General features: G+C 45.5%; 1 protein-coding gene across 1 annotated transcript in view; it reads right to left on the minus strand.

The window, feature by feature from the left end:
- Positions 1-10,714: 10,714 nt before the first annotated feature.
- MRPS5 (mitochondrial ribosomal protein S5) overlaps positions 10,715-14,766 on the minus strand; it is a 78,079-nt gene continuing 74,027 nt past the window's right edge. Inside the window, exons 10-11 of the mRNA XM_061626471.1 lie at positions 12,834-12,970; positions 10,715-11,296 (exon numbers count right to left, since the gene is read on the minus strand). Coding sequence (XP_061482455.1) covers positions 11,072-11,296; positions 12,834-12,970 — 362 coding nt within the window. The 3' untranslated portion in view covers positions 10,715-11,071. The remainder of the gene's footprint in view (positions 11,297-12,833; positions 12,971-14,766) is intronic.

Raw genomic sequence — 14,766 nt, forward strand, 5'->3', positions numbered from 1 at the left:
CCATATCCTAGAGACAAGTCTTTCTAGTTCCTCAGAGGCTCCAAGGGGAAAGAGAGAGTAAATTTCAGATGTAGTTCATTTCCTCGCACAGAAGTGCTCAAGGGAGGTTGGACCAGTGACATCTGCTGGGAACGGTTTAGCTACACACTGTTCTTCGACTTTGGGTCTCCAGGTGTTGTTGGACTACAACTCCCATCAGATCCAGCCAGCTTAGTCAATGGCTAAGGATGATGGGAGTTGTAATCTAATAACACCCGGAGACCCAAGGTTGAAGAACAGTGGGCTACAGGAAACCTCTTCCTAGGGTAGGGATATGAAGATTATTGATGATGATTATTTTATTATTTATTCCATTTATCAGTCACTTTCTACAAAGAAAGTGTCTCAGAGAGACTTGATAGTAACAAAATATACCACATGAAATGGATTGCCTTCAAGTCGATTCCGACTTATGGCTACCCTATGAATAGAGTTTTCATGGTAAGCGGTATTCAGAGAGGGTTTACCATTGCCTCCCTCTGAGGCTAGTCCTCCCCAGCTGGCTAGGGCCTGCTACGCTTGCCACAGCTGCACAAGCCAGCCCCTTCCTTGTTCGCAACTGCCAGCTGGGGGGCAACTGGGCTCCTTGGGACTATGCAGCTTGCCCACGGCTGCACAGGTGGCAGGGCACGTAACCCCTGAGCCACTCACTGTGGGGGTGATCTTTTGCTGGCCCTTTACACTCAGGAGACACAAGCGGGGATTTGAACTCACAGACTCTGGACTCCCAGCCAGGCTCTCCTCCCCACTGTGCTATACCAGCTGTTATACACCACATAAAACAATTTACATGCAGAAACATTTATAAGCTAACAAAACAGAATACATAAAATGTCCACCCAGCAACACATTAATCAGGACAAATCCTACCCACCCCTCTGAATGATAAGCACCACAATAAGGAGGCTTAATTCCCAAATGCCTGAGAGAACAAAAAAGTCTTAGCACCTAAAGGCTGACAAGGATGGTGCCAGGAGCATCTCTCTGGGGACAGAATTCCACAGGCAGGGGCACCACCACTGAAAAGGCTTGTTCTCGAGTGGCCACTCATGGCATCTCCCTCAGATGGGGCACACCGAGATGCGTCTCTGAGGAAGATGACTAAATGTCCTCTTGGGCGAGTTCATAGGAAGTGGAACATAGGAAGCTGCCTTATATTGAGCCAGAGCAATGATCCATCTAGCTCAGTATTGTCTGTACTGACTAGCAACGGCCAGTCTCCAGAGTTTCAGATGGGACATTCCCAGGCCTACCTGAAGAAGCTGCTGGATTGAACCTGGGCCCTTCTGTGTGCAGAGCAGATGGTCTGAGCTACCACGGTGCTATGGCCCTCCCCAAAAGTTCATCACTCTGTAACTCTCTGATTTTGTGATGACACTGGATGTATCAATATGGAAGTCCTCATCCTTCACATGGATGCACTAATGACCTGAATTCCACATCCACTATATAGCCTTTTTTTTGGTCCACAGATTGAAAATATTTCCAAATAAAATTATCTTCTGCTTGCAAGAGTTGAACTAAAGGGTGGAAATTCAAATTGCAAGGAAGTTGGTTTCAGCTTAACACTATGAGAAACTTCCTAACAGTAAGCGCGGTTTGAAAATGGAACAGGCCACCTTGGGAGGTGGTCAGCTCTCCTTTGCTGGAGGCCCCTAAACAGAGGCTGGCTAGTGTAGTTGGCCATCTGGATCCTGTATTTGGTAATCTCCTTTATAATGCTCATCTGAACTTGATAAATGGATCAATTGGGTGGTATTCAACTAAATAATAGTGCTATTGTAAGGATTAGTGCTAGCACAGTGGGACTTTACCCTCTCTCCTCCCCCATGCATGCCCCATGTATCTTCAAATCCATACTATTATTTATTTATTTATTTATTTATTGTGCTTTTATACCGCCCTTTAGCAATAAGCTCTAAGGGCGGTGTACAACAATAAAAACAGGTTAAAATACAAGTGCGTATAAATAAAATGCACTATAAAACATATGTGAAAACAAGATTGCAACAAAAAAAAATTAAAATTAACATTTGAAATTTAAAATTTAAATTTAAAAAGCCTGGGCAAAGAACCCGGAGAATACTAGAGGATTGGGGGAGCCCCCAGAATAGATTTAGGGTGCGCATGGTGGGAGGAGGGGGATGTTCAGTTGCACAAGGAGAAATCCTTCTGCTGATGGAACCAGTAACAACACTATGTTGAATAAAACCCATTGTTGGGGAGGATGTTCATTTCATTCAAGGCCACTAGCTCATGCCAGTGACACTTCCAGAACATACAGAATTCTGGAGCTGAATGGCTAACACTGGGATGTCACAGAAGTGCCTATGGGGTGCAGTTTTCCTGGAGTAACACTGGTCTGGAATTGGCATCATCCAATTGGACCACGAGGACATCATTCTCAAAAACAAAGTACAAAGAACACATTTTGTGTATATGTTGTTGGCTGCGGTTTAAGCCTATTTAGATTTTTTTTGTTAGTCACGTTGGTGCAAATTAGGGATATACTGTGCATATTGTTTGCTGTGGTGTGGACACTGAAAGACTTTTATCCCCACAATCCATAAATGTATTCATTCTTACCTTCCATGCTGACACTGTGGCTTTATGAAGGCCAGGCTGCATGAGCTCCTTAGGAAAGAAGCAAATATTTCTTCCAAATATACTGGAGATATGAGGCGATTCCGACATGAGCTTTGCAGTGTTGTTCAGCTTCTGGAAGTGCCAGTTTGATATTTCCCATCAGTGCCTTCCAAACCCTACAGTTCAACAAACCCCTGTTTTCTGTCAGTCTAGGGTCTATCCTGCCCCCCCTCCCTGTCTGTGGTGTTGGCTGTCCCTGGAGCTAAGCTTGAATTTGCTGTTGTCTAGCAGATGTACAAAGCCAGAGAGCACGGAAGATGCTTGTGTCTATGTGCTTTTTCTGACAAAACTTTTGACACGGGCCCTTATTCATCTAAGAGAAACAGACTTTGTTTCTGTAGGGAGTTTGTTTTGGCACTTAATTGACAAGCAGATGAATCCTTCCTGTCAGCTCAAGTTATATCTAAAGACCCCAAGGGACATAACAGAACACTTCAGTAAACTTTTAAGAGGCCCTATTGACAAGGCTCACAGCAAATCTGAAATAGCAAGTCCCCACATTCTTTCGGCCTGCAAATAGAAGGGAGATTTTTGGGTGACAGCTGAAGCCGGAATATAATGCATATGTCTCACAAGAGTTAGCCATGAATCCTAGTGGAGCTAACGAAGACAAGTGAGTCTCACCTCATAAGAGGAGCCTTGGTGGATCAGACCAAAGATCTACTAGTCAGGCATCCTGCTTTCCGCAGTGGCCAACCACATGCCTCTGTGAAGCCCACAAGCAAATGAGGGCGATAACCCTCTATTGCAGGTGTGGGGATCCCTTGGCCCTCCAGGTGTTGCTGAGTTACAGTTCCCATCACTCCTGCCCATTGGCCATGCTTGCAAAGGGTGATGGGAGTTGTAATTCAGCAACATCTGGAGGCCAAAGGTCCCCCACTCCTGCTCTACTGCTGATGATCCCCATCAACTGCCTCTGTGTATGAAGTTCCTTATCATCATCATGAATAAATAGCCACTGACACCACTGTTTCCCATTCATTTGTCTCCTTTCAAAGGCATCTGTGGCCATCACCACACCATATGAGAATAATGAATTACATCAGCTTCACATGCATTGGGCGAAGCAGCACTTTCTTTTGTCTGCCCTGAATATCCTGCCAATCAGTTTCTTTGGATTGTCCTGAGTTCTAGTCTTCAACAGCAGGCAGAATGCCAGTGCAGATGGGGGTCTCTCTTATTTCAGCAGGGAGTACACTGGTGTCCTGGGCTCCTTTGGAGGAAGGGTGAGATATAAATTTAATAAATAATAATAATACCATAATGCCAGTGCCACCAAGACCACCTCTGCACTACCAGAAGTTGATAATTAGGCCATGGTGAGACTGATCCATTTGTTGATCTTAATGCCCTTAGCAGTACCGGTACCTTGTGGTGCCTCATTTGTCACTTTTCTCCAGGTTGAGGAGGAGCCTAATTCTCTTTGGGTAATGTCCATCATAATCAAAGTAGTAGTAGCAGTAGCATCATCTCTTATCATCAAGGACCATTACCCAAGGCTAAGGGAGTTCAGTCTATATTGGAAAGCATGACCCTCCTTATTACCACCCCAACTTTTGCAGGCACAGAGAGAACATTTGATCCTTGCTTTCACCCAGAGGAAAGCAGCAAATCAATTGTCTTATGAAAATGGACAATCACCAACATAGTTGGGGATTTGGAAACCCAAGGCTGCCTGGACATGTGAGGTTTAAATCACCTCTGGTCTCCTCTCCTGTATTTACGCAACCATTTGATCTGCATGTGCATGAGGAAGAAAAAGCAGGTGAAAGGCATATTGATTGGTTGGTTGTGTGGCAAGAAACATTCTGCCCAATACAGTAGGGCCCCGCTTTACAGAGCTTCGCTTTACAGCGATTCGCTAATACAGCGGTCTCAATTAGATGCAATTAGACTAAAGCCCCACTCATATGGCGCTTGTTCCGCTTTTACGGCGGTTTTTGGGCATCGTGCACTATTCTATTTAATGAGTTCCGCTTTACAGCGGGGGTCCAGAACGTAACCCGCCGTATAATAATAATAATAATTTAATTTATGTGTCGCCTATCTGGCCAATGGCCACTCTAGGCGACGTACAAATCAGTTGCAGTAAATGCAGCACAATAAAATACACATAAAATACAATATAACAAGGAAACTATAAATAGGAATGATAACAGTTCAGAGTAATACGTAATTAGTCCTGAAAATTAACCCTCCCCGGAAGTCCCGAAGGCCTGTCTGAAAAGCCAGGTCTTCAAGGCTTTGCGGAATACATTCAGGGAAGGGGCATGCCGAAGATCATACGGGAGGGAGTTCCAGAGAGTGGGGGCCGCCACTGAAAATGCCCTCTCTCTAGTCCCCACCAACCTAGCTGTTTTAGTTGGTGGGACTGAGAGAAGGCCCTGAGTGGCTGATCTTGTCGGGCGGCATAATTGGTGACGCTGGAGGCGCTCCATCAGGTAAACTGGTCCGAAACCGTGTAGGGATTTAAAGGTTAGTACCAACACCTTGAATTGAGCCCGGAAAATAACTGGAAGCCAGTGTAGATCGAATAACACTGGAGTGATGTGTTCCCGGCGACGAAGTATGAGTGGGGCCCTACTGTACAGCTTTAACATTTGCATAACAAATTACTTTAAGACTCATGTCATGTCTGCAAAACGCAAACTACTCTGAACATTTACGCCAGCAGTATCACCCATCAACACGGCTCATGACAGGTGATGTTACTGTAGTGTTTAAAATGTGCTATATAGTGGAACAGAACATAAGAATCTAATGCAGCATTGCTGTGCTGTCTGAAATAGCCCATCAACCTTAGTTTTCTGTCTTCTGGCAATGGACACCCGCTTGCCACAGAGAGGTTGATGAACAGGGTGTCCTTTGTCATTTATTACCAGCAGCTGGTAGTTAAAGGTATACCAGCTTGGAACAAGGGGGATTGCATTTCTGGCTATTGGGTCTAAGAGACCTCAGCGGTGGCTGGATTACCCTCCCTATACTCATCTATTTTTAAAAGCCGCTTCTGCAAGTAGCTGTCATTTCATGGTGCGGGAATGGATTTCTTTAGGGTAATTATGAACTGAGCTGGATAAAGAGGTGCTTCCTTTTTATTTGTTCCAAATTTTTGGGTCGATAACTGTATACCCCATCTGCCACTGTCTGGCAGTGTGAGACTGTCCTCAACAAGAAATCGTGCTTTTAGTATGGTGGCACTAAGGTTATTATGGAGCATTCTACCTAGCAAAATCAGATTGGCATCATCTATAATAAGCTTCGCGTGCCAACTGGTGATTTCAGCAAGCCTTCTTATGAACATGATTTATATTCCATATAACCTCATCTTGCCAGATCATCCATTTTTGTATTTCTCTTTCTTTAATGTATTGTGCTTGAGTTTGTTTGCTATTCTGTTTTGGCTTTAACTGAGATTCTGTACATTGCATAGCTATATTTTTACTAGGGAGGGAGGGCTCTGCCTCCCGCTCGCCAGTCCCCTGCTGCTTTGCCGCAAGGATCTGATAGAACTACCTGCTGCCCCCTCAACTTCAGAGTCCCTCACTACCCAAGCCAGACTCCCTCGGGGAAAGGCGGCAGCTCCTGCTGTCCCGTCAGGCTCCTACAAATCTCTAGATAATCCCCCCACTTCTGGTCTCTCCCTCCCCACTTCTCTGACCAAACCTGATAGAGGAGGCACCCATTGTTCCCCTTCTGACCAATAACAGCACAATTGTAAAACCTGCTCCTACCAACCTATAGCACGGAGGTGGGATATCTCGGTTCTTCACGCTCTGTGGTGACAATTCAGTGCAAATATAGTGCAGTTTGTAGCAGAGTTTGTAGTATAGAAAATGTAGATATGAGTTTGTGTGGTATTGAAACGTATCACTACCATCATCACCACGTTATATGAGAATTGATGGATAGAATTCCGCATGCCTTACAAATCTCTGCATGTCTGAATAATCCACCACCTAATCAGCAGTGGAGAAATTCAAATTGCAAAACAGAACACCTTCTGCACCAATTGTTCTTAATTATTTCTTGAGAATTAATTAATTCTCCCCGGAGTGTGGGAGGACAGCACTTAAAATCCTTGGCAATGGTAATTAAATAAATGCAAAATTCGGGTTTACTACTAATTTGTTTAAAGTAATTAGGTGAACGCAATATTGATTTTTAAAAAAATCCTAGGTACAATGACTTAGCATGACCTTTTGAACATTGCTGATTGTTAATTGTATCATTCTGTCCAGAATCAATTCCATGAACTCCATTTAGTGCTGGTACCAATGATCTCAGTGGAACACTCTGATGGATTCTCAACAGCAGGCATGAGCGACAAATTATTTTATGTGAGAATGTGGCAGTGGAACACCTATTAAAAATAATGCGAATTAACTTACCTTCTCAATTATTTTTAATGAATTCCCAGTGAAATATCCAATTACTTGACTGACCTGTTGGATTCTTTTATGCAACCTAAGCACACACCTTTGCAATTCTGCATGCATGCATAGAATACTGAAGGTGATTGAATTACGTTATCTAGTGTCTGCCGGGCTCAATATCCTCTGAACTGCATCACTTTAAATGGCAAGTTGTGGAATTGCATCTTTGAATGCTCGTCACACCCCAGCAGATAGTGAACTCCAGCATCCAACCCACTGCCTTATAGAGATTCAAGGTTTCAGGTAAGGGAGGGATGAGGAACCTGTGGCCCTCTGGATGTTGCTAGACTACAACTTCATCATCCCTGACCGTTGGCCACGCTAGCTAGGGCTGATAGGAGTTGGTCCAACAACATCTGGGGACCGAAGGTTGAAGAACACTGATCTAGAGGACCACAGATTTCCCATCCCTGAATAGGCCATGTGCCTCCAGCTCATGGGCTTTTGTGGTATAGCACAGTGGGGAGGAGAGCCTGGCTGGGAGTCCAGAGTCTGTGAGTTCAAATCCCCGCTCGTGTCTCCTGGGTGTCAAGGGCCAGCTAAAGATACCCCCCACAGTGAGTGGCGCAGGGGTTACGTGCCCTGCCACCTGTGCAGCAGTGGGCAAGCTGCATAGTCCCAAAGAACCCAGTTGCCCCCCAGCTGGCAGTTGCGAACAAGGAAGGGACTGGCTTGTGCAGCTGTGGCAAGCTGAGCAGGCCCTAGCCAGCTGGGGAGGACTAGCCTCAGAGGGAGGCAATGGTAAACCCCCTCTGAATACTGCTTACCATGAAAACCCTATTCATAGGGTCGCCATAAGTCAGGATCGACTTGAAGGCAATCCATTTCCATTTTCATAGACTTTGGGAGCATGTCAGTAGGACTTTGGTCAATGAGGCAAACATGCAAAGAGATGCATGCCCCCTGGTGGGAACTTTGTGGCTATTCTGGTCATTTTTTTATTATCAGGGGATGGTGAGAGTTGTGGTCCAGGGATATCTGGAGGGCCACAAATTCCCCAGCCCTGATTTAAAAGACTTCTAAGATGCCTTTCAAAACATAATTAAATTTTTTAAAAAACAAAACATGGGGAAGGGCTGTCGCTCCGTAGTAGAGCATCTGTTTGGCATGCAGAAGGCCCTACGTTTAACCCCCGGCATCTCCAGGCAGGGCTGGCACTGACCCTGGCCTGAAACCCTTTGTTTCCTTTGTTCCTAAAACATCAAGAGTCACAATTAAAATAACAAAATGGAATGAGCAGTGAACTGCCATTCCAAGCCATCATTTCCATCATAAGATGGAAAATCTGAACTCGCAGCCTTAGAAAGACAACCAAAACTGTATCGCGAGAACACAAAAGTGTAATGATTCTCACTGTTGTTAATTAGCCTGCCAGTTCAGCTGCTTCTCCATGGAAATATTACTAAGATGGGTTAACATGACATATGATGTGTGGGTAGAAGCCTGTGGACTTTTGCAATAAGCCCCATCTCCTCAGGTCTGGGCAGTGAATTGATGCCAGTTTATGCTGCCAGAGAGGAATGAAGGGCCGTATCTCCATGAGAACAGACTTGTACGACATGTGCATCAAAGTATTATAAAAGAAAGTTCTGTACATAAAAAATGTTCAGCTGTAAGTTCCTGCTGTTAGTGGTTGGCTCAGACCTTCTTTGGTCTTTTTCCTGATGGGCCATCATTCAACGCTGCTTCTGACAAAACCTTTTGTACTGGAAGTGCTGATGAGATTCAGAACACACACAGCTGCACAATCTGCAATGGCAACACACACACACAGCGCCTGTGGAACTCCCTCCCCACAGATGTGCATCGAGCGTCCTCGTTGTATAGCTTTCAGTGCATGCTGAAGACACGTCTCCTGGCCTTTGACAGTTAATTTGTGTGTGTGTGTGTGTGTGTGTATGAGAGAGAGAGAGAGAGAGAGAACTACTTCTTTTGCTGAATCTCTATAATTTAGATTTTGGTTATAATGACTTTATGCATTGTTTTTATGAGACTGTATCCATCTAAGTCCTTCTCAGAGTACAGCTATTCAAATTAAAGAATCTAAGTTAGCTGTGTCCATTAACTACAGTGGCTCTGAGTAGGGCTAGCAATGGATCCAACCTCTAGTTGTGATTGTTTTACAAATGTGTATTATATTATTATAGGATTGGGGGGTTGAGAGGGATGATATCTTTGGGTCCCCTTCAAGCCTGCGACCCTGTATCTGGAAGTTGGGATTTGCAGTGGAAGAAACCTGCTCTGCTGGTCAGATTACTTCCATTCAAAAGTAAATCACTCTAGCCTGGCTAGTCATTTTGTTCATTGAGTGGTCAATCTGCATATCCAAAGGGATGTGGCCAGAGAGATCCTGATGCTATTGGAACTCTTGGAGAGAGTGATTTACTGATTTGCTGATTGACTGAAAGCTGCAGTCTTTGTTGGCCAAGTTATAGAGCTCATCTCAGCCTGCTCTCTCACACATCTGAAAATTCATGGTATTTCCCCAGATCTTTCTTAAACTAGGTTCAAGGTCCTGGCTTTAGTGTACAAAGCCCTATACAGAACGGGACCAGGATACCTGGAAGATCAGCTTACAGCTTATATACTCAGTGGATCACTGCTCTCTGCAACTGAGGGCCTCCTGCAGATACCATCTCATCAGGAGGTCCATTGCGCACAACATAGGAAGTGGACCTTTAGCATTGTGGCCAGGGGTGTAGTTGTCCAGGGTCTGGGGGGGGTGTCTTATACCCCTTACATTTCTGGGAGCAGGTTCTCCAGCATCCTATCAGCCAATCAGCATGAAAGGGGAGCGTGAGAAGAATCTTCTAAGTGCTTCCTTGTCAGTTTCTGCTGATTGGAGCCAATCAGAGTGAAAGGAGGTGAGTCAGCCACTTTTTTCACAGTAACTGACACTCTTCCCTTACATGCTTATTGGCTCCTAGGTATATCTGTGTGAGGATCTCATTCTCAACCCAGCAACAAAAAAAGATGGGAGGGGGCATGGCTGTGACTATCATAAAGGGACCCTGCACTTCTGAATTTGCTTCTACACTACTGGTTGTGGCACATACCCTTTGGAATTCCCTCTTCTTAAATATTAGATAGGCGTCGTCTCTGTTGTCTTTTCGGCACCTACTGAAGACCTTTCTCTTTCAACAAGTCTTTTAAGTAGAGAACTTTCCCAGTCTGCATCTGTATTGGAATTGTTTTTAGATCTTTTAAAGCAGGTGCGGGGAACATTAGGCCCTTATTATTATTATTATTAATAATAATTAAATTTATAGCCCGTCCTTCCTCCCAGCATGAGCCAAGGGCAGCAAACAAAAACACTATAAAACATCATAAAAACAACATTAAGCTATAGCCCCTTTCATTTGTAGGCGAGTTGCCCAAAATGTTTTGGCCTTGCTGGGATTCCTCCCAACTGCCTCTTCCAGTTGTATCCCCCCTCCCCATTATTTTCCTCCTCCCATGTCAACAATCTAAACGTGCCTTTTGGCACAAGATTGCCCAGCTGGAACCAAAAGTCAGTATCACAAGCTACTCCTTACTTGGGGATCACAGGAAGCTGTTGTAAAGCATGAGCCCATAACAAACAAAGCTAGGCAAGATGGCATTTGATTACAACTTTATTTCTGCCATGTGGTTTCATACATTTCCCCAAGTTACGTGTGAAATAAACCTGTTGGTTACAGACTCTCCCATCACTCCACCGCTTTGGGCCAGAAGCAATAAAGCAGATGCATTTGTGAAATCACAGCGCTCGGCACATCAGCTGTTTGCATTCAACACAGAATTGCCAACTGGAGGGATGTCGGCCAAGTCGTTTAGAGCCCCCAAGTTACAACCGCTGTGGACATCATGAGAACCAAGTAGGAATCTTCACTCGGTGCATATCTTGTGAAACACACATTATTTCTACGTCATGTGATGCTGCTGCATCTTCCTTGGGTTTTGTGCTTCTAAATCTACCAAATTGTTCTTTTGACATTTGACCAGACATTCTTGTTCATCCCTTGTGCTGCCTTCACTTCTTTCCACTCCAGTTTGACATCAGGAACTTCATCCATGGGCTCAGGATCTTCTCTGAGTGTCCCCTTGGGCTTCGCGACAACGAGAGGCAGAGGGCCACACTCCTCACGAAATTCCACGACATAGAGGCTTTTCTTATTTGCTAGGTCTTGGTGAGTTTCCTAGTTGCCGGGCGAAAAGAAGAGGAATTTGAGCCACAAGAGGTCCAGCTTGTCTAATTTCAATCCCATCCTCTCTAACAATGTTGATAGTTTGCATTCTCAGCACTAGGCTTCAGTATAAATGGTGAGAAAAGATATGGCATCCTTTTCTAAAGGCACAAAGAGATACTTTAGGATCCAATAAGAGCTGTAAAGAGAAAGCTCTACAGCTGTGCTATGGCCTTTCCTCAAAATGAATGGCTCTTATTTGCTAGAGACCCTGGAGAGCTGCTGCCAGCCAGAGCAGACAATATTGGGCCAGATGGACAAATAATTTAGGAACACAGGAAGCTACCTTATACTGAATCAGACCACTGCTCCATCTAGGCCAGTACAGCCCACACTGACTGGTGGTGGCTAGTCTCCAGGGTTTCAGACAGGGGACATTCTCCGGCTTACCTGGAGATGCTGGGGATTGAATCTTCTCCATGCAAAGCCGATGCTCTCCCACTGAGTGATGGACCTTCCTATGCTCCCCCTCCTCTCACATTTCTACAGGCCTGGCAGCAGGTAGTTTGAATCCCTCCCACACCTAAATCTCAGTGCTTCGAGGGATATGGATCAACAGAGAGGGCTCACGATCACAATCTATTACTCTCTGAGCAATCTCTGCCTTTGCCTCCCAGCTATCACACTTCTCCGCTGCCTCTACCAGAGTAAAGAAAAGACTAACGCTCCTTCACACAGCCTTCGCTCCGTTTCCATTTGGAAGTTGCCATTTGGGTGGTAGGGTTCTGCTGCACACAGGGAGAGACGCTATACCTCTGCATCGACTGGGCAAAACCTCCTTGGCTGTGATTGATGGGCAACTAAATGATGGCATTCATCTGAAAACTGGAAGTGCCAGCTGAGCAGCACTTGAAATGCCAATTAAAGTGGCCTCAGCCTCTACAGCCCACTGAACTTTTCTGTTCCCACAACATTCCCACAACCATTTTACTTGTGGCCACTTAAGGCTAAGTCCTAGACTGGCACCGTACAGATCATGTGCCTGCTCCTGTCCTGTCCTTGGCAATTCCTTAATTGAAAAATATAATGTTGGAACTTTTTTCGGTCACAATCTATTTGGAGAGGTTGTTCAGGAATGGTGGAATGCATGATGCAATGGCTGGTGAAAATATGCTTCTGAAAACTGGTTGCTGGAAACTGCAGGAAGGGAGCACACTGTTGCACTCAGATCTGGCTTTTTGGCTTCGATGCTAGATTAGTTGGGCGCGTGGCCTGATCCAGCAGAGATCTTTTTATATTCTTAAGATCCCACAACCCAATCATGATCTCTTAACCATGGATAAGAGACTGGAAACATCATGTTCATGTTGCTTTCCTCTTCCTTCCTATCAAGAAACTGTATTTTAGAGCAATTTTTGATAACAACTAAAAAAACCCCCTCCTTATCTTTTGGCTGAGGGCAGGTTTTAAAAGGTAAAGTGGCTAGAGCTGCAATCCTGTATGTATAGGCTTATACTGTAAAAATATGACAAAACTGGCTATGTTTTACCTGATTTGCTAATCCCTTGAAAAGCGCTGTGGTGAGATTCAGCAAATTCTTTGATCCATAAAGCTTGGCGTACATGTCTTTAATCCCAATAAGCTTGCAGATGGTAATGATAGCCCGGTGGCAATGAAGACCATATCCTGGGAAAAGTAGTCAGTAAGTGTTAAAACGATCTAGTAAAATAATTACCTAAGCAATTGCTTTCAGCATAGAATTATACTACAACAATCTCAGATCATTAAAGTTTTAACCACCTGTCCCAATCTACACCAGAGCATTGGATGGGCACAGGATGGCCAAGGGCTCCAAAATGTGATGTAATTCCCCTTGCATGACTTTCTGGCTTCTACTTGGAATTAACTCACAAGGTCAGACTTAATGTGAAACAACGGCAAGGCAGTGGATTCCAGAAGGAGTGCCGTTTCCTTGCCTCCAACCTACATCTCTCTCTATGTTGATCAAAAATGAGCTAGGAGCGGGGGATGGAGGCTGTCATTTTGACTTCTTTACTTCGGGCAGGGGTGGGGAGCCTCAAGCTTGAAGACCAAATGCGGCCTTCCAGGCCCTTCTACCTGGCCCTCGGGATGCTTCCCAGACTGTTGGCAGCCCTGTTCCATACCCTCAGGTTCCTTTGCTTGGCTGGAACGTGCCCTTGAACTGTGATAAAGCCTCCTGCTTGCTTGGATGTACAGGAGATGGAGAGATGCGTTTGGGGTGTGCATGCAGAAACTCCTGGCTCTTGTGTGTCAGGAATGTAGTCTACGATACAAAGGTGAAAGAGTTACATCCACTGATTTGCTCACTTTTGCCATTAGTCCCACCCATTTTTGCCTATGGCCCCACTCACCACTAACAAGCAGTCTCTAGAAGATTGCCCTTGGGCTGAGAAAGTTCCCCACTCTTGAGTTTCGGCATGAAAAGATCTAAGGCAGGAATGGGGAATCTGTGGCCCTCCAGATGATGCTGGACTGGGAATCCAACATCTCTGTGTGTATGTATAGGTGCCCCACCATTTTCAGGCCTGTTGTGATTCTGGTATGCAACCCAAGCACATACCTCTTGCTTTTCAACTGAATAGCGGTAGCAGTTGGGCTCTGGGAGCCACACATGTGTGCACTTTGCCACAGCCCTTTGCTGATGTACTTTCCTAACATACACACTCGCTAAAAAGCAGTGGGGGTGGGTGGGAGTCCAGGGTTAATAGCCAATCTGTCCAGGGAGGGAAATTTCACACAGGAACGAATCAAAACAGTCTCTTCTCCAAGTGAATATTTAAAAAATTAAACACAAGTTTAATTGTGGTTGTGATGGTGTTTCAACACTTCAGAGGAAGGAGAAAACAACTTCAAGATCTTGAGTGGAGAGGGGCCAAAAGCCCTTCTTGATCCCAGTTGACCACTCGAGATGCCAGACAATAAATAAATATCCTTGAGACGTATATTCAGTTGTCTTACCCAAAGAGAATCTTTGCTCCTCCAGCTGTAAAGACTACTCTAGATTAGGGATTCACAAGAGGAGGCCGCTGGGCCAGACTGTCCCCCTGAGGAGTACGAGCTGGGCTCAGCAGAAGTGTGTGTGTGTTGGGGAGCGGTGGCCTTGGCAATGAACAGAGAGGCAAGATGGCACCGCTGGAGAGGGAGCAGGAGAAGGAGGCAGCCCAGCCCACAGGAGGAGCCGGTACTGTTGCCCGTGCCGGTCCCCAGTCCCCTGATGCAGCTGCCTGAGGAGCTGCTGGAGTTCATCATGTGCTGCGGCTTCCTGGGTGTCACCGAGACATGGGCTGCCTTGCTTGCACCTGCCGCTGCCTCAGGGAGGCCTGCCAGCCCCACGGAAAGGTCTGCAGGGAGGTCTGGAGGGAGCAGTTCTGACTCAGGCCTGCCCAATGTCTTCATGCCCCCTCCACCCGGTCTTTCTCTGCCCTGACTCTCACCACTGC

Source organism: Rhineura floridana, chromosome 4, assembly GCF_030035675.1.
Source record: "Rhineura floridana isolate rRhiFlo1 chromosome 4, rRhiFlo1.hap2, whole genome shotgun sequence".
NCBI lineage: Eukaryota > Metazoa > Chordata > Lepidosauria > Squamata > Rhineuridae > Rhineura > Rhineura floridana.